Genomic DNA, 22,386 nt, shown 5'->3' on the forward strand with positions numbered 1-22,386 from the left:
CAGGTTACCCGCGGGGAGGTAGCCAGGCCGCCTCAGGGGGGCGATCGCGAAGGCTAGGGCTCCGGCCCGCCTCGCCCCGATGCTGCGGTGAGCACTCCAGCTCCGCACACTTGTCGCCGCGCCCGGCCGGCCCCAGCCCCGAGCTATCCGGCGCTCCCCGCCCCGCCAACCCCGGCCCTACCTGAGGCCGCCGTCGGGGGAGGGGTGTCCCCCCAGCTCTGCGGAGCCGCATGAACAATAGGCGGCGGCGGCTCCTGCGGGCGGCGGCAGCCCCGCACCCTATGGATCGGCCGCTCCATGGAGCCCTCCAGAGCGCTTCTCGGCTGCCTGGCGAGCGCCGCCGCTGCCGCCCCGCCGGGGGAGGATGGAGCCGGGGCTGGGGCCGAGGAGGAGGAAGAAGAGGAGGAGGAGGCGGTGGCGGGCCCCCGGGAGCTGGGCTGCGGCGCGCCGCTGCCCTACTGGACGGCAGTGTTCGAGTACGAGGCGGCGGGCGAGGACGAGCTGACCCTGCGGCTGGGCGACGTGGTGGAGGTGCTGTCCAAGGACTCGCAGGTGTCCGGCGACGAGGGCTGGTGGACCGGGCAGCTGAACCAGCGAGTGGGCATCTTCCCGAGCAACTACGTGACCCCGCGCAGCGCCTTCTCCAGCCGCTGCCAGCCCGGCGGCGAGGACCCCAGTTGCTACCCGCCCATTCAGTGTAAGGCGAAGGCGGGCCCAGGAGCCCGGCGTTGGAGTGGGGCGGGGGATGATGGAGGCCTGGGGATGATTGCGGAGGGAGGGGAGACCTCCCTGAGGGTTAGGTTGGGGTGGGCAATGATTGACCTGGGTGTGTGTGTGTGTGCGCGCGCGCGCGCTCAGGCTGCACGGGCTTTGGTGGGTGCATTGGGTAAGATAGACACGCCGCAGGCAGGCCTCGCCTGGAACCTCGGGCGCTTGGGCTTCTTCACCTTCACCTGACCACCTCAGCAGCAGCTCGATTCCACATCCTGAAGCCCCAACACCACCCCGCCCCCACCCCGCCCCGCCAATCTGGCAGGATTTTAGGCAAGCTGGTGGTTTCTGTAATAACCTTAGTCCTCAAATCAGGGACCTTCCCTACCTCTTCTATCGCCTGTCCTCGCCCCTTACTTTTGCTTTAAAGGAGATGGTGGTGTCTCCTTCGGGGCCGAGCTGGTTCACAAGTCCTGGAAGCCTCTGAAACACCTTTGAATTGCCGTGTTGATTTCTTCGATCCTAATCTTGTATCTCAAAAGTGGTACCTTTAGGAGTCTCACTGAATAATGTGCTAAGAAGGGTGTGTGGGGAGAGAGAGAGAGAGTGGGTGGAGGGGAGGTGATGGGTGGAGAAATGATAGAGAGGGTAAAGTATGTCATTCCCCCCAGAGAGATCAGGAGCACAGGGTATAGTGGTTAAATCCCAGCCCAGCCCATTGACACCTAGACAATATATTTTCTCCTTTCTTCTCACCCTAGATCCTTGCCTATATTTGGTATTTGCCAAATCTCAGGGGAATGATACCCAGGGGTCCCTCCCAGGGCCTTTCTTGCAGTGTCCTGGTTTTCACCAATTTCCCAGGAGCCCCCTGTAACACACCCTGTAATGAATTTTTCTTTGTTTTTTCAAAGGAGTTAACTTGCCATTAGAATCCTTTAATCCGTGATGCTAGGTTGTTTTAGAAGAAAGATGTAAATATCTCCCGGTACAGTTTACACTATTTTGTATTTGAGGGGTTCCATAATTTCTTTCCTGTTAAAAACATATTGTTAGTACACGTGTATCTTTATTCCGTGTTTTATGTACTTTGCCCCTTAGCTGATTTAAAAAATCATTACCAAGGGAAATAGTTTAAAACTTTCAGTTGTAACAGTTATTTCTCTGATCCTATGACTTATTTTCACCCAAATATATCTTAACCTGTTTATTAAATAACAGCCATTAGTAAAAAAATCACAGCCTCTTTCCTTGTTTTGACTGTCAAATTGACATTCAAGTATTTAGCTTCCTTTGTTTTCTCTCTGTTTTATTCAATTAAAAACTTCCTGCTTCTGCTAGTTGATCTTTATAATACCAGGAGGTGACAAGTTAAATTGTTTCCAGTTGTTGCATCTTTTTGGCACTAGTGCTGGAAAAGTGAAGGCTAAAGGTCCTAGCATATAATGTCCCAAACAGTGCTGAAGATGAACTTGGTCGCATACTGGAAGAGATGTTGGCCTGGCATGTTAGAGAGTAGTGTAGTCTAAACATGTCATATTTTGAGGTTCTTTGTAGGTGATGTTTGGTGATTTGTTTTTAGAGACATCTGGTGTCAGAGTAAAAGAGCTCTGTGAGGTTCGTGAGCAGGAACTGAGTTTCTTTAGTAGCTTGTGCTCCTGCTGTCAGAGCAGTCAGGAGTGAACCTGACCGAGGCTGGAAGTACCCCATGCACAGAAAGCCAGATAGGTCTACACTCACTGCACCATGTTAGAAGCGCCTTCTCTGTTGGGTGCCCAGGACTTCACCTTTGCGGTAACAAAAGTTACCTTGGATAGAATAGATTCCTATATCTAAAACTCAGATGATGAGAAATTAGGAAGCATCTTGTACTTACTGAAATAATTGACTTGAACAACATTGCCTTTGAAGGTCTTGTTATTTAGCCACACTGGGAGTTCTGATCTTGACTGGGCTTAATTCTTGATAATTCAGAAAATTTAGTTCTAATCAAAAACCAATTAGCTCTTTCCCGGCTGGAACCATGGAGGGTGCAGAAGAGAAGAAAAAGAAGGTTCCTGCTGTGCCAGAAACCCTTAAGAAAAAGCGGAAGAATTTCACAGAGCTTAAGATCAAGCGACTGAGAAAGAAGTTTGCCCAAAAGATGCTTCGAAAGGCAAGGAGGAAGCTTATCTGTGAAAAAGCTAAGCATTACCACAAGGAATACAGGCAGATGTACAGAACTGAAATTCGAATGGCTAGGATGGCACGAAAAGCCGGCAACTTCTATGTACCTGCGGAACCCAAATGGGCATTCGTCATCAGGATCAGAGGTGTCAGCGGTGTGAGCCCAAAGGTTCGAAAGGTGCTGCAGCTCCTTCGCCTCCGGCAGATCTTCAACGGCACCTTTGTGCAGCTCAACAAGGCATCAATTAATATGCTGAGAATTGTGGAGCATGGGGGTACCCCAATCTGAAGTCCGTAAATGAATTGATCTACAAGCGTGGTTATGGCAAAATCAACAAAAAGCGAATTGCCCTGACAGACAATGCATTGATTGCTCGATCTCTTGGGAAATATGGAATCATCTGCATGGAGGATCTGATTCATGAGATCTATACCATTGGAAAACGTTTCAAAGAAGCAAACAACTTCCTGTGGCCCTTTAAATTGTCTTCTCCACGAGGTGGAATGAAGAAAAAGACCACCCATTTTGTAGAAGGTGGAGATGCTGGCAACAGGGAAGACCAGATCAACAGGCTTATTAGAAGGATGAACTAAGGTATCTACCAGGATTATTTTTGTGTTCTGGTTAATAAACAATTGAAACAAACAAACAAAAAAACCAATTAGAGTGCCTAGTGAAAGAGAGATACTGTGTTAAATACCAGGGGTTAAAGAAATGAGAAAGTGAGGAGGTACTTAAAAGTTACGCATGAGGGAAACTGGTGATGTAAATATATAATTTCAGTGCAGTGCTGTGCTAAAGGAAGTTGCTGATCTGATCAAGTGTTTCTGGTCTGTATGCTGTGTCCATCGGTTCAGTTACTGTCACTCAGAAAATAAAGGTGATTGACGACCTTGTCTTCCAAAGACTCTGAATGAAATCGAGCCTTTGACAACTTTTCCCCAGTTAGTTTTTTGAACTTCCTCTTTGGGGCATGAATTTTGCTATTAGATTGTGAATAAAAGACGCAAAAGTGTTAGTTACTCTGTTGTGTCTGACTCTTCGACCACATGAACTCTAGTCAGTCAGGCACCTCTCTATCCATGCATTTCTCCAGGCAAGAATACTGGAGTGGGTTGCCATGAAATGTTCAGTTTCAGTTTCAAATACTGCTTTTCAGAGTAAAACTTTTGTTGCAGTCTTTAATCAAAGCAGAAGAGGAGGAAATTGCTAAATCTTGTGACAAGGAAAACATATAGGAAGGGTATTATAAATCATCTAACACTCATAGAGTGCTTTTATCTTCTCCAATGTAGGTATTAGAGTTTAGCTGTCCATGGGGCTGACAAATATAAATAACCCAAGAGCATACTCATCTTCTTTATTTTAGCAAAAGATGGAAAATGTACAGTTATATCATCTTTGGAGATCTATAACCATAGGTATTGAGAAAAAGTTTCTCTCGCAGGAGAGCTGTTTTTGTTTTCAAGCAGGGCATAAATTAAGGATATGTTTGATTTACATTTCTTTTTCTTGCACTCACTAGAAATATAAGGGTGTATTTTCAGATGTACTTAAGATTTTTAAATGAGTGATGTGTGTACTATTCACTTACCCCAAACTCATCAGAATGTGCCTATATGTCTATAGTTTCTAAGGATACATTTGAGAGGGAATAATGTCTTGACTCCAAGACTGAAAGAAATAAGGATTCCTGATATTCCTGGAAACATTCTTCCACAGAAACCAAAATATGTGCTGCATGAAACTTGACCTGGTTCTTACTTAAAACCAGGTCTTGATTGGAGCAGGGAAGGGAAGGAGTCCCACATGCTCTCAGCTGCATGTGATAGTCTAGTTTCTATCCACAAGGACTTCCTGACAGGGAAGAGAAAGGAGAGGACCCTCCCCACATCCTCCACTATTCTGTCTTCTGTCAGCTTGTAAGTACTCTTCTATGCTTTTCTTGAAGCCTGGTCAAAATATTTCCTTGACTAAATAGCAAGAACATGAGAGTTTATGTTCTATGCAGAGAGAGAGAGAGAGAGAGGTCATGGCTTTGCCTTCCCCACAGAGGTTTTCTGTCTTCTGTGGAATGCCATCAGAGGAGCTGTCCTTTCAGCACCCTCGTTCAGAATCACATCTTTTTAAGTCCTCGTATGTTTAAATAAGGGGCTTCCCTGGTGTCTTAGTGGTGAAGAATCTGCCTGCTAATGCAGGAGACATGGGTTCATTCCCTGGGTTGGGACGATCCCCTGGAGAAGGAAATGGCAACCCACTCCAGTATTCTTGCCTGGGAAATCCCTTGGACAGAGGAACCTGGTGGGCTACAGTCCATGGGGTTGCAAAGAGTTGGACATGACTTAGTGACTAAACAACGATGATAAGTGTTTAAATAAATATTTAACACCTCCTGTGTGTTAACAACTATGCTTCAGACCAGAGGAAAGAAGAGGGTAGATACACAAGAAAATAGAGCACTTAATTTCCTTAAGGAGAATTAAGATATCTGAGGAATAAGATATGTAAATGTGCATTTATTAAATAGCCACCCACCTTTTCATCCATGAAAAAAAATCTGGTAGGAAAAAATATGAGTGCTCCCTCCATGACCAAGGGATTCCTAACATAACTTACATTTTTCTCCAGGAAGGTTCTAATCTCTTTTTGAGGTAGGCGTATTTTTTCTTATTCATGTAATAGATAAGATAAGAATTAGTAATCAGTCAGGATTCGTTTTAGGACCTAAAAACACTCAAGCTACTTTAAACAGAAAACAATTTAGTAGAAGAAATTGGGTGCTTGTAGATTTGTTGGAAGGGCAGGGAGAAGGGGCTCTCAGCTAGAACTATGGGACCAACTCCCAGTCCATTGCAGACCTGGCCTACCAGACAAGCTGCTGCTTCTCTGAGAAGGTACAGAATCAGGAGTTATCATTGAAGTTGACTTCTCCAATACCCTGTTGTAGTTGCTGTCTGGAGATTAGGTGACTACTCGGCCTTGCAACATTCCTTCCACATCTGCAAAACTAGTAAGCTACCCCCATGAACTATAACCCACCAGGCTCCTCTGTCCATGGGATTCTCCTGGCAAGAATACTGGAGTAGGGTGCCTTTTCCTTCTCCAGGGGATCTTCCTGGCCCAGGGATTGAACCCACGTCTCTTAATCTCCTGCATTGGCAGAAAGATTCTTTACCACTAGCGCCACTTTGGAACCCTAATAATTGGACACTGACATGATATTATAGAAAACCCGCTTCTACACAGCCATGCTTACCAGGAGAATCAGCAAGGAGATGGTCTCCATATCACTTCTGCCTTCTGAATCTTATGCATCTCATTGGCTGAACCAGCACTCTGTCAAGAAGTCTGGGAAATGTAGTTTTTAAACTTTCCGGCTTCTGTAGTACTGAAAGGTATACTGGAGGATTGTAGAATGGATGTAGATTATTAGTCTCAGGACACACCATTTATTTTTCAAGAAGGGTGCTAGATAAGGTGATGAGCTTTTGTTGTTGCTGTCATTTATTTACTTTTGTTCTCATAAAACTTTTAAATTTATTTTCTAATTGGAGGAAAATTGCTTTACAATGCTGTGTTGGTTACTGAGGTGATAATCCTGAACAGTTGGAACTTTGAGGGTGCAAATGGGCCACATATTTTGTATACTTAAAGGCAGTCTGACTAACTTCCTAAGAGTTTTCTTTGTGCGGACTGCCAGGTGAATTACAAAATATAAATGAATATTAGCCCTAGATAGGATGGAAGTGCTATAACTGAGCAGGAACCTAGTTCTGAGCACCACCAGCATCTGAATGGAGAATGGAGACATTGTGGAGCTGGGTGAGAATAGAAAAGAACAGTCTGCTGTGGGCATCTCTTCTTTCGGTCTTGCCAAGAGTTCAGAAACATGTGATCTTTATGTTCAGTTTTTTCTTTTGTAGCAGTGTGACTATTCCCTGTGTTTGTTTCAGGAGGTCCAGTTCCAGTTTTCCCCCACAGATCTGAGTTTGATTTCTTTCATACTGAAGTAGATTCTCCCCATTTTGCTTTACTCTCTATTGGTCACCAGCTGAATATTCAGCACGTACAGGACAGTGGTATGTCAGGCAGAGAGGATCAGCCCTCATGCATCTTGCAGTCTAGTAGGACAATAGGCATTGAATAAGCAATTATAACTTTGTTGAGTCTTGCCAATAGAGACTGCCATGGGAGTGCTTGATGGGGGCCTGGCCTCGTTTAGTAGAGGGGTTAGGAAAAGTTCCTCTAGGAAATTATAGTTAAGCTGAGATCTGAGACCAGCTGGGTCAGCTGGGTGAAGACAAGGAAAGAGACTGAGAAGACAGAGAATAGGGTTTTCATGAGAGAAACTTGAAATAGCACTTCACTTGTACAGCAACACCATATCTAACTCAAGATACATAATCACTGCTGGTTATTATTCCCTACCCATGGAAGTCTTTCCAAACAGCTAAAGATACAGTCAAGTATGGTAGATTCAAACTCTGGATTTGGGATGGGAAATGAGAGGGTGGGGGTGTCACTGGGAACCTCAGAGCTGGAACTGTGGTGAGGGTACAATGTTGCCTTGGAGACTCCTCTTTCTTGCATACTTTAATCACCAGGTCCTGGTAAAACCAAGTTCTGAAGGTCTCCTGATTTTTTTTTCCTGATCTCCAGTCTTCACGGCTCCTGAGATTTGACTCTTGTGCTTGTGTACCTGGATTACTGCAGTGTTCTCCTTAGTGGTCCCTTTTGCTATTACGTTCCACATAGCTGCCAGAGTTGGTTTCCTTTCTAAGTCACAAGTCTGACCCCAGCAAGACTTTGAGCCTCATCTACCCTAATGCATATATAATCCAGCTGCCCTGGACTCCCTGAAATTCCTGATAGACTATATGCCTTCATGCCCATGTTCTTTTTTTTCCCTCCTTTTCTCTTTATTGAAGCCGAGTTGATTTACAATGTTGTGTTAATTTCTGCGGTATAGCAAAGTGATCCAGTTACACATATACTTACTTTCTTCCTTATATTCTTTTCCATTATGGTTTATCACAAGATGCTGAATGCAGTTCCCTTGTACGAGCAGCAGGACCTTGTCGTTTATCCATTCTATATGTACTAGTTTGCGTCTGCTAACCCCAGACTCCCACTCTGTCCCTCTTCAGTTCACTCCCCCTCTTGGCAACCCCAAGGCTGCTCTGTCCCTGAGTCTGTTTCTGTTTCGTAGATGAGATCATTTGCGTCATAATTTAGATTCCACATGCACGTGCTGTCATGCGGTATTTGTCTTTCCCTGTCTGACTTCTTCCCTTCCGATGATAATCTCCAGGTCCACCCAGGTTGTTGCAAATGGCATGATTTCATTCTTTCTTATGGCCGAGTAACATTCAATTGTGTGTGTGCATCACATCTTTATCCACTCGTCTGTCGATGGACGTCTAGGTTGTCTCCATGTCACGTCTACTGTGAATAAGTGCCTCGTGCCCTATGTTCTGGCTCATGACCTTCCATCTGCTGTGATTGTCTTCTCCACCTTGGTCTTCATTTCCTGATGGTATCCCTTCCTCTCATTCTTTGGGCCCATTTCAGATGCTTCCTTCCTTGAGAATCCTTTTCCCACCCCCACCCCCTTAATCCCTGTCCTGTGGTGGGAGTGAGTGATTTCCCTCATCTTCGGATCATATCACCACCGAAGCTCTTTTACACTACAGTTTGGTTGTTGTCTGTCTGCCTTGGCACTGTATTATATGCTTCTTGCTACCTAGTATATACACAGTAAAATGTGAATAAGCCATACAATGATTGGTCTCCCCCAGTTTTTCTTTTAGTTAGAATGGTTGCTCTCAGTACAGTATTCTTCATGAAGTTCCAAGTAGAAGTTATTTCGTGAATACTTATCGAATACCTACTATGTGCTGGTCACTAAAGATAACGCGCTGGCCACAGAAAAAAATGTTACCCACTTTTCCTGTCCTTGGTGAGTTTATTGTGGGGAGACTGAAAAGCCAAGTAGACAGACAGCTTATTGTGTTTACCCAGCTAGGCAAATGGGTGATTAAATGGTGTTTTTCAAATGTTTTTGACTTGCTCCTTTTTTCCTTTTCTTTCTCAGTGTTAGAGATTGACTTTGCGGAGCTGACCTTGGAAGAGATTATCGGCATTGGGGGCTTTGGGAAGGTCTATCGTGCTTTCTGGATAGGGGATGAGGTTGCTGTGAAAGCAGCTCGCCATGATCCCGACGAGGACATCAGCCAGACCATAGAGAACGTCCGCCAGGAGGCCAAGCTCTTTGCCATGCTGAAGCACCCCAACATCATTGCCCTTCGGGGGGTGTGTCTGAAGGAACCCAACCTCTGCTTGGTCATGGAATTTGCTCGTGGAGGGCCTTTGAATAGAGTGTTATCTGGGAAAAGGATTCCCCCAGACATCCTGGTGAACTGGGCCGTGCAGATTGCCAGAGGGATGAACTACTTACATGATGAGGCGATTGTCCCCATTATCCACCGTGACCTTAAATCCAGCAACAGTGAGTACAGAGAGGTGGGGCTGGAGGGCTTGCGATCACCTTCAGACCCGGTCCGTAGCTTGGGTTGAAGTGGATGTCTCAGGAATCTTAGTGGGCAGTGAAATGCCCTGCTTAAAGCCAGTCCATCCTTTGGGAATTCTCTGGTGGTTCAGTGGTTAGGGCTCCATGCTTCCACTGTAGAGGGCATAGTTGGGGAACTAAGATCCTGCATGCCACGTGAAAAGTGAAAGTGAAGTCGCTCAGTCGTGTCCAACTCTTTGTGACCCGTGGACTGTAGCCCACCAAGCTCCTCCATCCATGGGATTTTCCAGGCAAGAACACTGGAGTGGGTTGCCATTTCCTTCTCCAGGGGATCTTCCCGACCCAGGGATCGAACCCAGGTCTCCCACATTGGAGGCAGACGCTTTAACCTCAGCCAAAAAGAGAAAGAAAAAGGAAAAAAAATTACCAAAAAAAGAAAAGAAGAAAAGTACCAAAAAAAGAAAAAACCCAACTAGCAGGCATGGTTGGCAGTGTGTATCTCTGTGATGTACTGTTCAAACAAAACATAGATTCATTTTTCCATTTTGAGGAAAGGGTGGGTGCTTCTGAACACAAAAGGAGTTTTCCTCTTTAGTGAAACAATAGATAAAGCAAACCAATACCATCTGTTTGCATTTCTGTCTGAACTATCCAACCTGAGTTCCCACCAGAGAAGGGGTATAAGAGAGAGGAGACGTGTTGTTTAAGCCATGAGGCCCATTCAGGTGACAGTGTCAGCTTGGGGAACACGACCTCACTGGTAGACTTACAGCTCTCCTCATAGCCTCAAGGTGGTATTAATTAATTGTCATAACTACATAGTGTTTAATAGTAGGGAACTGAGAAGTAACTGTTTATTAAACATTTAGAACCCATAAACTGGATTGTAAAGCAAGTGTTAGACATAATTAAATGGTGGGTTGGTATAAACTTCAGTCTCTTTCCTTGGCTGAATCAGCAGGCCTTGGGAGTATGCTTCTTTTGTGTGGTAATTTGGACTTTCCCTGACCTAAACTGCATGGTAGAGAGGATACAATTTGCTAAGTGGTATATGCCTGAAGTCACTTTGGGCATCCTGTCCAGAGAGGAGGGCGTTAGGAGTTTGGGGTCCCAGGAATTTCATGCTCTGTGTCCTTCAGCTTTGAGCCCAGAAATCCTTTAGACCTTGTTTTCCTCCTGGTTGTTCCACATGTGGCTTATTTTTGTGTTGATGCTATTGTGAATCTGTTAACTTTAAAAAATACGTTTTAAATAACATAAATAGTAAGTGTTTTTGTTCTACAAAAATTAGGAAGTGTAGATAAACAGAAAGAAGAATCACCCATAATGTTTTCCTTCTGCTACTGCTACGTCACTTCAGTCACGTCCGACTCTGTGCAACCCCATGGATGGCAGCCCACCAGGCTCCCCTGTCCCTGGGATTCTCCAGGCAAGAACACTGGAGTGGGTTGCCATTTCCTTCTCCAATGCATGAAAGTGAAAAATGAAAGTGAAGTTGCTCAGTCGTGTCTGACTCTTAGTGACCCCATGGACTGCAGCCTACCAGGCTCCTCCGTCCATGGGATTTTCCAGGCAAGAGTACTGGAGTGAGGTGCCATTGCCTTCTCCGGTTTTCCTTCTGGAAGTGTATATATTACATTTGGCATATTTCCCCAGACATTTAAAAAGCATATATGGCCCATGTATACAGAAATATACTTTCCAACTTACTTTAAAATAGCATTTGTTACCCTTACCTCATCTACATGCATCCTCTTCCCCTTTAAAAAGAGCAAGTTTCCTCCTGGTGCGTATGGAGCATTAGATATGTATTTTGGATATAATGCATGTGAAGGATTTCAGTTCCTTAAAATAAATCTGGTTTCTCTTTTCCTTCTGCCATTATTCTATCTCTTTACTATATGATTATTCTCATCCTTCCTGCACAATTCTGTTCTTTAAATGTGTGTGTGTGTGCTTAGTTGTGTCCAACTCCTTGCAACCCTGTGGACTATAGGCTCCTCTGTCCATGGGAATTCTCCAGGCAAGAATCCTGGAGTGGGTTGCCATGCCCTCCTCTAGGGGTTCTTCCCAACCTAGGGATTGAACCCAGGTCTCCCACATTGCAGATGGATTCTTTACTATCTGAGCCACCAGGGAAGCCCTTTAAATGTATAAAATAAGTTAAAACTTCTGCTGACTTCCTTTTTAAGAAAAAAAAAAAAAAATTTCTACCTAGAGATTGCTTTGGATGATGGAGTGAGAATTAGCAGATGTGTTGGTAGAAAATGTGATATAGAAACTGAATTAAAAAAAATGCATTCTTATATCCTTATCATGCTGGGTGAATTAGGCATTGTGCACTAATCTTACATAATTGGGTCCATTTAAAAACTTGGGCTAGGGTGGGTGATTGTGAAAGTTAATAATTTCCTCTATGAAGTTTTACATCTGGGTATAATTTCAAGCTGCAGATACAAGGTTTTACATTTTCTGATTTATGTTGGAAGTCTAGACTCTTATGAAGGGAAAGCTAACTTGCTAACGAGGTGCAGGGGACCTGACTGTCATTCTGTCTCCTTGGAGACAAAACCCTGGTCTTTTATCTTAATGTGGGTTTTAGGATTCCCAAGGGGGACCTTCAGGTACAATGTATGGTGGCAGGGCATACATAGGGTACTATTTTAAAGGACCTCACCCAGCAAGACAGTTGATGCCCTGAAATGTCCATAGTCCACTGGGCTGCTGGTTGGTGCTGATGTTGATGTCTGCTGTAAATCTCACAGGCGAGTTGTGGTAACTCCTCGGTATTTGTCTGTGGGTGGCTGTTTGTCTGTGATTGAATTTATCCAATATGAGCCCTGATGACACTGTTGTTCTTATTCCATTGCTGTGTGTACACAACTTGAAAATCATTTTAGAAATGTTATGTCACTTCTTTGCCTCCAGTTTGAGAGTTGTAACTTCTTTGTGTTTTGCAGACTTGGGGATACTGGCCTGTTTCTCTTGGTTTTTATTAGGAGCTCCAGAGAGTCGCATTTTGTTCATAGTCATGTGAGGGCAGAGTTCTGTGAATTATATGTGTTAGTTGACTTTGAACCCCTAGAGAAAAGAGTAAGGTACACATGGGGGCTGTCTTGTGGAAAAAAGAAAGTAGCTGGTGATAAAATCTAACTGTTACAAAAAGTTCAGTAAAAAAGTGATTTCTTAAAAGGCTTAATATATCTTGATCATCCGTTTTAAAAAGTCATGTGCTATTTACAACGTGTAGCATAGAACATCTTAGGTTGTTCATGTATCATCTGAAGTAAGTTTTGGTTTAATGCACATAACTTGAAAAAGCAAAACAAAGTAACAGTGGCTAAAACAAGGTATAATTCATTTGTGTTTGAAAAGAAGGCCGGGGGTGTTTAAAGCATCTCCACATCTCTCTACTGCCTCTCAGAGTTGCCTTAGGATCCAAGATGACTTCTGAAATGCCAATTATTTGGTCTGAGTCACAGGCCTGAAGGAGCAGGAAAAGCAGAAGCATAGAGGAAGCTGCTCCTGTGGCTGAGTCGTCTCCCATTAGCTTCCTAGAAATCCAGCACAACACATCTGCGTGTATTCAGTGGCTAGAGTGGAGTCCCATAGCCATGGCTAGCGCAAGGGCCACTGGGCGGTGGAGGGTTTTATTCTGGGTTGGCATGGATCCTGGCTAATAATCAGGGTCTGTTACCAAGGAAGAGAGAGAACATGGATGGTGGGGACACAGCTGGCAGTCTTACCATGAAATCTGGGAACATGCATTGGGAAGAAGTGTGATCTTAGGTATTGATTAGATATTTACCATCATACAGCCAATAAAGCAGGGTTAGCCAGGTGCTGGGATGTGTGGCTCAGACTCCTGATTTAAGGAGCAGTTTCTACTACTCTACTGCAGTGCATCATTAACTTAAACATCTCTTCTTGAAACTACTCACTGAAGTCCTGGCTATAAAAGTGGATTTATGTGTCTCTGCTCCTCACACTGGGGAAAACCAGCCACTTGATTGTTAGCAAAGATGTTAGTGAAAGATGGTCTTTTAGTGGAAAGATTGTCCTTTTGGGGGTAGGTAAGTGGATTTCAGGGTTTTGGCTTAAGGGCATTTGGCAAAATAACGGTTTAATAGGGGCTATTAAAAATAAAATTAGTATAAAAATGAGGTGATAGAAAATGAAAAGCCTTGCTCAAAGTGAAGGTAGTGGTATTACTTTTGTTATTAACTTCTTTCCTCCCGTTAAAAAACATGGAAGAACATAGAGCTAAACCCAGTGTGTGTTTTTCCCTTTTCTTGGCATTTTTGCATATTTCTTTTCACCCCTAAATCTTAACTGTGTGTGTGTGCTAAGTCACTTCTGTTGTGTGTGACTGTGATCCTGTGGACTGTAGCCTGCCAGACTCCTCTGTGCTTGGGATTCTCCAGGCAAGAATACTGGAGTGGGTTGCCATGCCTGCCTTCAGGAGACCTTCCTGACCCAAGGATCAAACCCACATCTCTTACACTGATCCATGTCTCTTTCATTGGCAGGTGGGTTCTTTACTGCTAGAGTAACCTGGGAAGCCCCAAATCTTACACAGGAAATCCTAATAAGTTCATTGCTTGTAGCATGCTTTCTCTCCCCACTGCCAACTTGCTATATTGTGACCACTTTCTTATTAAATAAATATTCTTCTACCACAAGACATTTAAAGGTTTTACAGTTTTCCACTACACTATTTGGGCTTCCCAGGTGGCTCAGTGTAAAGAATCTGCCTGCCAAGCAGGAGACACGGGTTCGATCCATGGGTCAGAAAGATTCCCTGGAGAAGGAAATGGTAACCCCACTCCAATATTCTTGCCTGGGAAATCCCATGGACAGAGGAGCCTGGCTGGCTACAGTCCATGGGGTCGCAGAAGAGTTGGACACGACTTAGCAACTAAACAGCCACAACATCTACAGTATTTAGATATAATATATTAACTAAACCAAACCCGTATATAATCATCATCATCACCAAACCTCTAAGTAATAATAACAACAAGCAACTAATGCTTATTGAATGCTCTTTTGGTCAGGCCCTGTCTGAGCATTTTATGTGGGTTCCTGTCTAAATTTCACAGCAACCCTGCAGAGTGAAGACTGTGCATGTCTTTATTTTACAAATAGGAAGCAGAGGCTCAAAGTGGGCAGCCATTGCTCTGGGCTGTCACTGCTGGTCCCGAGCCCAGGTCTGACTCCTCATGGCTGCACCATTGCCTGCACTCTGCTGAGGGTTAGCTGGGGTGTTTCACTGCCCTGCTACTTACTTCGTGTAGTGCTTTTGTTTTATATAATTAGGAATAATGATACTCTGGGTTCACTGGGCCTTAGCGTCCACATGTCATTAACGCATGAGAACTCATTGTTAATTTCATAGCTGAAAGAGCAGAGGTGAGCGATGAACTGGATTTGGTTCAGGACTAGCCACGCCTTTTCAAATGTCAGCTTGAACTCAGCTAGCCTTCGTCTTTTCAGATGTCAACTTCTCACGGGTCTTTGCTATCCTATCTCCCTCTTCTTCCTCTGAAGGTGTTTTCCTTTTAGCCAGGCCAGTTTCGTCTTTCCCTGGAATATGCTGTGTATTACTTCCCACCCATTGGGCCCTCATCACACTTACTGTTGCTGGAGGATCAAGCTTGCTTCCAGAGGTACCCTCACCTCATCTCTCTGACTGGCCAAACCCCACTCATTTTCCTGTACTCGAGTCACACCTGGCCACTTCCTGCTAGCCCATCTCTGGAGTCAGTGCTAAGCAGGAGGCTGTTTCTAAGGTTACCCAGCAGGTATACCAGGCATGTCCTAAAGTATTGTGTTCAGTGGATAGATTGCATTTTCTGTGGATACAGAGACACATTCTGCAAGTCAAAATAAATACATAAGTAAATAAAGCAGAAATGAAGCAAAGAACCATCCTGGTGAGTGTGACTCAGCAGGCGAGGCCGGGAGGTCTGACCTGCAGGCCACGTGCACCTCTCAATTCTTCAGATTTGCCTGGAAGCCTTGCTTTCCCACTTTGACCTGGACATGACCATCTCCTGTGCAGAGATGGCTCTCACTGGTGCGTCATTTTGAGCGCTTGGTGTTGGGACTATAATAGACACAGCCCTGCCCTCAAGGAGTTCCCTGTGGGGTCACAGAGAAGGACCTAAAACCAGCCCAGTGCAAGCATGGCCCCCCAGGAGGTGATGGTGCCTGGACATCCCCATGGATTCTCTTGCCTCAGCCCTTTCCTGAAGTTGGAGGTGCTCGGGTCCCCTTCTTAGGATTCGCAAAGGGTGCTGCGCTCTTCATGGAACATTTGCCCTCATTCTGCCCAGCTTGCTCGGGGAGGCTGTCCACCTGTTTTTCCTCTGGCGATCCTGGGTTCTGCTCTGTAACTTACTCAGGTGCAGGGAGAAGCCAGGCCCTGGGCAGCATGTAGGTACCTGCAGAGCCTGTGCTAGAGTGGTCAGAGGATTGTGTCGTATGGATGATCTTGGTAGGTGTCCCTGGACTATGATTGAGCCCTGAGCTTGGGGAGAACACCATGGTAAGGGTTGGGTTCAGGGCAGGAAAGGATTTGGATAAAGGATGGAAATTGTGAATTTCCACACTGTTCTTCTGTCCCTTCTCCGCTATTTCTGTTTCCTCTGATTTGAGCCTTGGTTACCTTGAAAGTCAGGAAAATTATTCTGTCTTCTCTTCCCCATACCCCTCCCAAACCTGGTAACAGCTAAGTAGCCATCTCCCGTTTCTGCGGGTGGCCTGTGGCACTGTCATTGCTCAGGGTCAAGGTTTGTGCTTCGGGATCTCGGAGGAGACAGGAGTCTGTCTGTGTCTCCCTCCTCCCCGCGGCTCTTGGACAGTTTTCCCTTCCTGACGTGGTGCTTTCCCCCACTCCCAGGACGTAGCTCGGGGTCACTTATGGATGGGAAACTGGGACACAGAGCGGAGACCGTGGTCTGGTTGAGGCAAAAGGAAAAGGTAGCTTCTTCCCAGGTCATCCATCTCTTTACCTAGAAGTCCCTGTCAGGACCCCCATCAGCTTCCCGCTCAACCACGCCTGCTCCTCTTATTAAGGAAGGATCTATGCAAAATGTGTGTAGGTTTGGAAGGAAGAGGGTTACAGCTCATACTAATTTTGGGAGAAGAGGGTTACAGCTTATACTCATCTGAGGCTCAGAGAAGGTTCTGGCGAAAGGAGAGCTTCTTAGTTGGGTGTCTGGGTAAGAAGAGGATGGGGCAGTGAAAGGAGCACTGACCAGGTGCCCTCTGGGCAGATGGGCTGGGTAGTCCTAGGCACATCTCATCATCTCTCTGGGCCTCAGATTCCTCATCTGTGAAATGAGAGGTTTGGATGAGATGGTCTCTGAGATCCCTCCCTCCTGGGGCTGACATTACACAATCTAGGGTGAATGTGTGTGTGTTGGGGTAGATGATGACCCCGCGCTCTGTCTAAATCTGTGTCACACTACAGTGTGCCCAGGCTCCCCGCTTCCTGGGCTCATTGCAGGGGCCAGAGCTCCCGATGGGGAGTCTTCACCAATCGGTTCAGCGGGGAAACAGCTGACCGGAGCCCACAGGTTCTCCCTTCCCCCTTTGCTGCTCGGAGCGTGACAGATGGCCTTACTGAGACAAGATGCTCCAGCCACGTGAATCATGCCAGGGACTTACAATATACCAAGGGCAGCCTTCCTCCTGGAAGCAGGACGCAGCTCATCACAGGCCACCTCTGTCCTTGGAGCTGAGCGAGGGGGTGTCCTGGCCTGTCAGAGCTCTGCGGCTGGTTTCCCATTCACTCCTCTGAATCAACAACACAAGGCTTTTTCCAGCAGGGCTCCAGACCACTTGTTGTTTAATCACTAAGCCGTGTCCGACTCTTTGCGACCCCCATGGACTGTAGCCTGCCAGGCTCCTCTGTCCAAGGGGTTTTCCAGGCAAGGACATTGGATTGGGTTGTCATTTCTTTCTCCAGGGGATCTTCCCCACCCAGAGATCAAACCCATGTCTCCTGCATTGGCAGGGGCATTCTGTACCACTGAGCCATGAGGGAAGCCCTCCAGTCTACTTAGGCGCTTTTAATCTTGTGCCTCTGTGCCCATTACCAACAGAAGTGAGGGAGACTGCTTGTGCAGCACACTAGAAGTGGCTGTGAGACACAGAAATGAGAAATGTTAAGGCTGTGGATCACACTTCGCCTTCTTTCCTAACTTTCCCAGGATTTTTGCTCTCTGTGGGAAACTCGAAGATTTTGAGAAGTAAGCATTTCCCCCTTAAGCTTGACATTGGGAGCCATGTGGTCTCACGGAAGGAACACTGCTTAGGAGTCAGAGAGACTCGGATTTAGGCTACTTCTTGTGCCCCTGACGTTGGGTGTGTCTTGGAGCTCCAGGATTCTCATCTGTAACACGTGGATAAGACATAAGAGAGCAGTGCTGTTTTAAGACGGCCTGAAATGATGTGTGCCAAGTATCACCCGGGCTTCCCAGGTAGTGCTAGTGGTAAAGAACCCACCTGCCAATGCAGGAGATGTAAGATATGTGGGTTTGATCCCTGGTCGGGAAGATTCCCCTGGAGGAAGGAATGGCAACCTACTCCAGTATTCTTGCCTGGAGAATTCCATGGACAGAGGAACCTGGCAGGCTACAGTCCATGGGGTCGCAGTGAGTCAGACACGACCGAAGAAACTTACCATGAAGGTATCACCCGGAACCACATTCAGTGAAGGGCTGCCCCTTTCCCTGCTCTTTCTATCTCTCGTTATTTTAGGTATACACAGGCTGTAGTTGGATTTCCCTTTTTAAAGTAGTATGGGAATTTAAGTAGCCAGAAAGCCCTGCTTTCTGCCAAGTCAGCCAGGGGTAGTTTTATCCCTCTCACCAAAAAGAAAGTGAAGTCACTCAGTTGTGTCCGACTCTTTGCGAGCCCATGGACTGTAGCCTACTGGGCTCCTCTGTCTGTGGGATTTTCCAGGCAAGAATACCGGAGTGGGTTGCCATTTCCTTCTCTACCGAAACAGGCAGATTTGTTTCAGCTGAAGCCACGGAAGGCATCTATCCCCAGCTGCTCCTTCCTACTGTGTGCGGGCCTCTTGCTTTCTCTGGACCCAGCCTTAACTCCGAGTGCTCGGCCCCCTGAGAACACTGCCTTGTCTTGTTATGGCCTTTGGCCTGATTGAATGGGACAGCTGGCCAGTTTTATGGCTCTGCTGGCCTCTCAGCTGATAATTAAAATGCTTTTGCCCCAGGAGGAAGGCAATACATTTCTCTTGCTCTTTCGTCTGCTGCCAAGGTCAAAGGGAATGCCCTTTCTTGCATCCCCCTCCCGACTTACCCAAATCAATGTAGCATTCTTGTGGCATGGTCTCTTTTGAGACCCTGGAATATTCAGAGTGGGCAAAAGAGATTTTATTTTATGTTATTGTCTTCTTTTGGAAGGAGAATGGAGTATGATTTCCTCTTCTCCTTCTCCGTATTACAGCTTTATTTCCAAATCTGGTTGTGCCTAGCACTTAAAAGGTCCTCAAGAAATGTTTGTGGTTTTGATCATCACAGATTCCAGCCCTGTGCCTTTTCCCGTGCATGAATCCCCTCGCCCCCAGAGACCTCCAGACAATGCCCAAGCTCTCCTCTTTTAGAGCCCACACTTGAGAGTGAACCCCCTTTTCCACTTCGAATGAACCCACGTGAGCTCTGGGTGACATTGGTTTTGAATCCTCCCTCTGATGCTAGCTGGGACCTTCGGAAAAGGATGTACTCTCTTCATTTCTGCAAATGTAAAATGGGAATAATCGTAATCCCACCTCCCTCATTTTACTGGGTAGAAGTGAGGATTAAATAAAATCATGTGGGTGTAGCTCTTAGCAGTGGCCAACACATAGTAAGTGGTGCATACATCTAGTGTAATTCCAGCAGCTATACTCCCTCGGTATTGACATCCACAATTAGTGATCTTGTACTTTTGGGTATGATTTGTCTTATACTTGTATTTTCAGTATTTTATTTCTATTTTCTCCAATTGCACTATAGATTTTTTTTTTCCAGTAAGTTTTTTGGGGTCGGGGGGTACATTGTGGGATCTTAGTTCCTCAGCAGTGAAAGCACAGAGCCCTAACCACTGGAGAACCGGTATATATGTAGGTCCCTGTTGGTTGTCTGTTTTATGTATAGTGTGTATATGCTAATCCCAATCTCCTAATTTATACCCCGCCCACTAGGATTCTCGATTGCAGAAGTGGTGTTGTTTTTCCTTCTTCTATCTTCCCTGCTCCTGCCTCCCCCGCTCCCCAACCCTACCTAACATAGGACTTACATATGGCAGTCCAGATGTTTGGCAGCAGTTCCAATTTTGCTGTGAAATCTTGCCTTTTCTGTTCCTACTTTCTTTCTGGATGGACTCAAACTACTGGGTGAGCTGCCTTTATGGTTATCCAGCCTTGGCTTTTATATATCCATTTCATAAACTTTTTGGGAGCTTGGGGGCCCTACGGAAAGGGTTCCTTGAAGTTGCTTGGAAGGTCAGAAGCCTAATGTCGGCCTCCAGAATTGCCTAACTCTGAAGGCTCCGTCTGTCTGCCCATCCCTGGGAGCAGAGTTGGGGCACCCCAAACCTGGCACAAGGGTGAGGTAGTAAGGGATCTTGTAGGTAAGACCTTCCCCTGCAAATCCTAGTGACTTGTTCCAAACTGATGTGCCTGATACAGCAGTGTAACAGGAAGAAGGATGATGATTAGAAAAAAAAAAAAGTTATCCCAGATTCCACTGTGCAAATCTGGCTGTTTCAGTGGTTGTATATGATTTGCTCAATAGACCTCATCTTCTGCCATTATAGTCATAGTTCTCATACTGTCTGGACATTTATTATACTTTTTTGTTCCTGCCTTCTGTTAATCTTCAGAATCCAAGAGGAAGGGCAAAGGGCCATGGCTGAGTGAAACAGAGATAGTCTTCAGTTTCCAGTGACCCTAATTTTCTCTTGTGTCTATTGGTAAGCTTAGAGGTTAAAGGAACCTTCTTTTGTGACCCGGAGAAGTTGAGTGGCTTGCTTAAAAGCCATCCACTTGGGGTTCCTGAGTCTCATGACTGTGTTCTTTCTCTCAGCCACTCCCAGACCCTGACAATGGCCAGTTACTCTGCCTGGCTTTCCAGCCAGTGTGGTGGGCAATGGTGGCATGAGGCTCTTAACACCAACCAGGGAATCAGTGATGACTAACTTATAGGACCGCCACCAGGGAAGCCCAACTTATAGGACCCAGCGGTAGGAGCCGAGGAGTGAAGTCTGTCTTTCCTGCTTGCCAACATGAACTTGGTCATTTTCTTCTCTGTATTATGTAGAAGGATAACAGTATTCACTGTGTTTCTAGGTGGTTTAGTTTTCAGGAGGAAAAAAACAGTAAAAAAAATTCTTTGTTTCTTCTTTTCTCCCTGCCCCCCAGTTTCACTGAGATATAATTGATGTATAGCATTGTGTACATTTGAGGTGTACAACAACACTACCTGACACGCATAAATATTGTGAAACGATCACCACAATAGTAGTTAACACATCCATCACCTCACATAATTACCGTGTTTTTGTGTGGTGAGAACATTTAAGATTTACTCTCCTAGCAGCTTTCAGGCATATAATCCAGTGTTGGTAACTATAGTCTCCATGCTGTACATTAGATCCCCAGAACTTATTTATCGTATAACTGGAAGTTTGTCCTCTTTGACCGGCATCTCATGGGAACCACCATTCTGTTGTGTTTCTGTGATTTTGACTTTTTATAAGATTCCACAGGTAAGTGAGATCATACAGTATGTGTCTTTCTCTGACTTTTTTCACTTAGTGTATGTAATACCCTCAAGGTCCATCCCTGTTGTCACAAATGGCAGGGTTTCCTTTTTGTATAGCTAACTAGTATTCCATAATATATATACACTTTGTCTTTATCCGTTCATCCAAAGACAGACACTTAGGTTTTTATGTAACTTGCTAATTGTGACTCATGCTCCAGTGAACATGGAAGTGGAGATATCTCTTCTAGATAGTGATTTCATCTCCTTTGGATAGATATCCAGAAGGGGGATTGCTGGGCCTTAAGGTACTTCTATATTTAAAATTTTTTTGAGGAACCTCATACTGTTCTCTATAGTGGCTGCACCAACTTACATTCCCACCAACAATGCACAAGGATTCACTTTCCTCCACATCCTCACCAACACTTGTTTCTTGGTTTTTTTTTTTTTTTTGGTAATAGCCATTCTAACGTGTGCAAGGTCATACCTTATTGTGGTTTTAATTTGCGTTTCCCTAATGATTAGTGATGTTGGACAGCTTTTCATGTGCCTGTTGGCCATCTGTGTATCTTCTTAGGAAAAATTTCTATCCTGGCCCATTTTTTAAATCAGATTGAAAAACATTTTTATGTCTTGAAGTAGTGAATTCCTGGCTACCTGAATTTAGATATAGGAGGCCCAGGAGTGGATCAGTAATCTCACTACCATTGGCAATTCTTTTCCCCTCCCTACCCCCAATGCCATAGGAGACCTGCCTTCCTAATTATTTGGATTAAATTACTTGTCTGTCCCAAGTGCATAGCAGCTGGTGACATGGAAGGATACTCCATCAAGTCCCATGGATGGTAATGGAAAATCAACTTACATTTTCCCAGTAAAAGCTTCTCTAGGGTGATTTAAGATGATTAATGTGCTGTGGCACTATCTGATTTTGTTCCCTTAGCTTGTTATTCATGGTGAAGAAATGCTTGTCCCTTTACTTTCCCCATCCCCCATATTCTTAGAGTTAGGATGAAGAATAACCATGTTTTGTATTTGGTACTATAGAGTTTGATTTGGAACAGTATCTAAGGTACTCCAGGCAGAGGTGGTGATCATCCCCATTTAACAGTAGAGGAAACTGAGGTTGAGAGACATTTAACGCCTTGCCCAAGAACAGAACTAGAGAATGATGGTGCCTAAACTCGAATCCTGTGGCT

At 45.3% G+C, this 22,386-nt stretch overlaps 1 protein-coding gene and 1 pseudogene across 2 annotated transcripts in view; both read left to right on the forward strand.

Annotated features, from left to right (window-relative positions):
• Positions 1-297: 297 nt before the first annotated feature.
• Positions 298-22,386, forward strand: part of MAP3K9 (mitogen-activated protein kinase kinase kinase 9) — an 87,232-nt gene continuing 65,143 nt past the window's right edge. For both annotated transcript variants that reach the window (XM_040226169.1, XM_040226171.1), the window contains exons 1-2: positions 298-697; positions 8,973-9,386. In XM_040226169.1, coding sequence (XP_040082103.1) covers positions 298-697; positions 8,973-9,386 — 814 coding nt within the window. The remainder of the gene's footprint in view (positions 698-8,972; positions 9,387-22,386) is intronic.
• LOC120852753 lies at positions 2,714-3,523 on the forward strand (annotated as a pseudogene).

This window comes from Oryx dammah, unplaced genomic scaffold (genome assembly GCF_014754425.2).
Source record: "Oryx dammah isolate SB20612 unplaced genomic scaffold, SCBI_Odam_1.1 HiC_scaffold_26, whole genome shotgun sequence".
Classification (NCBI taxonomy): Eukaryota; Metazoa; Chordata; class Mammalia; order Artiodactyla; family Bovidae; genus Oryx; species Oryx dammah.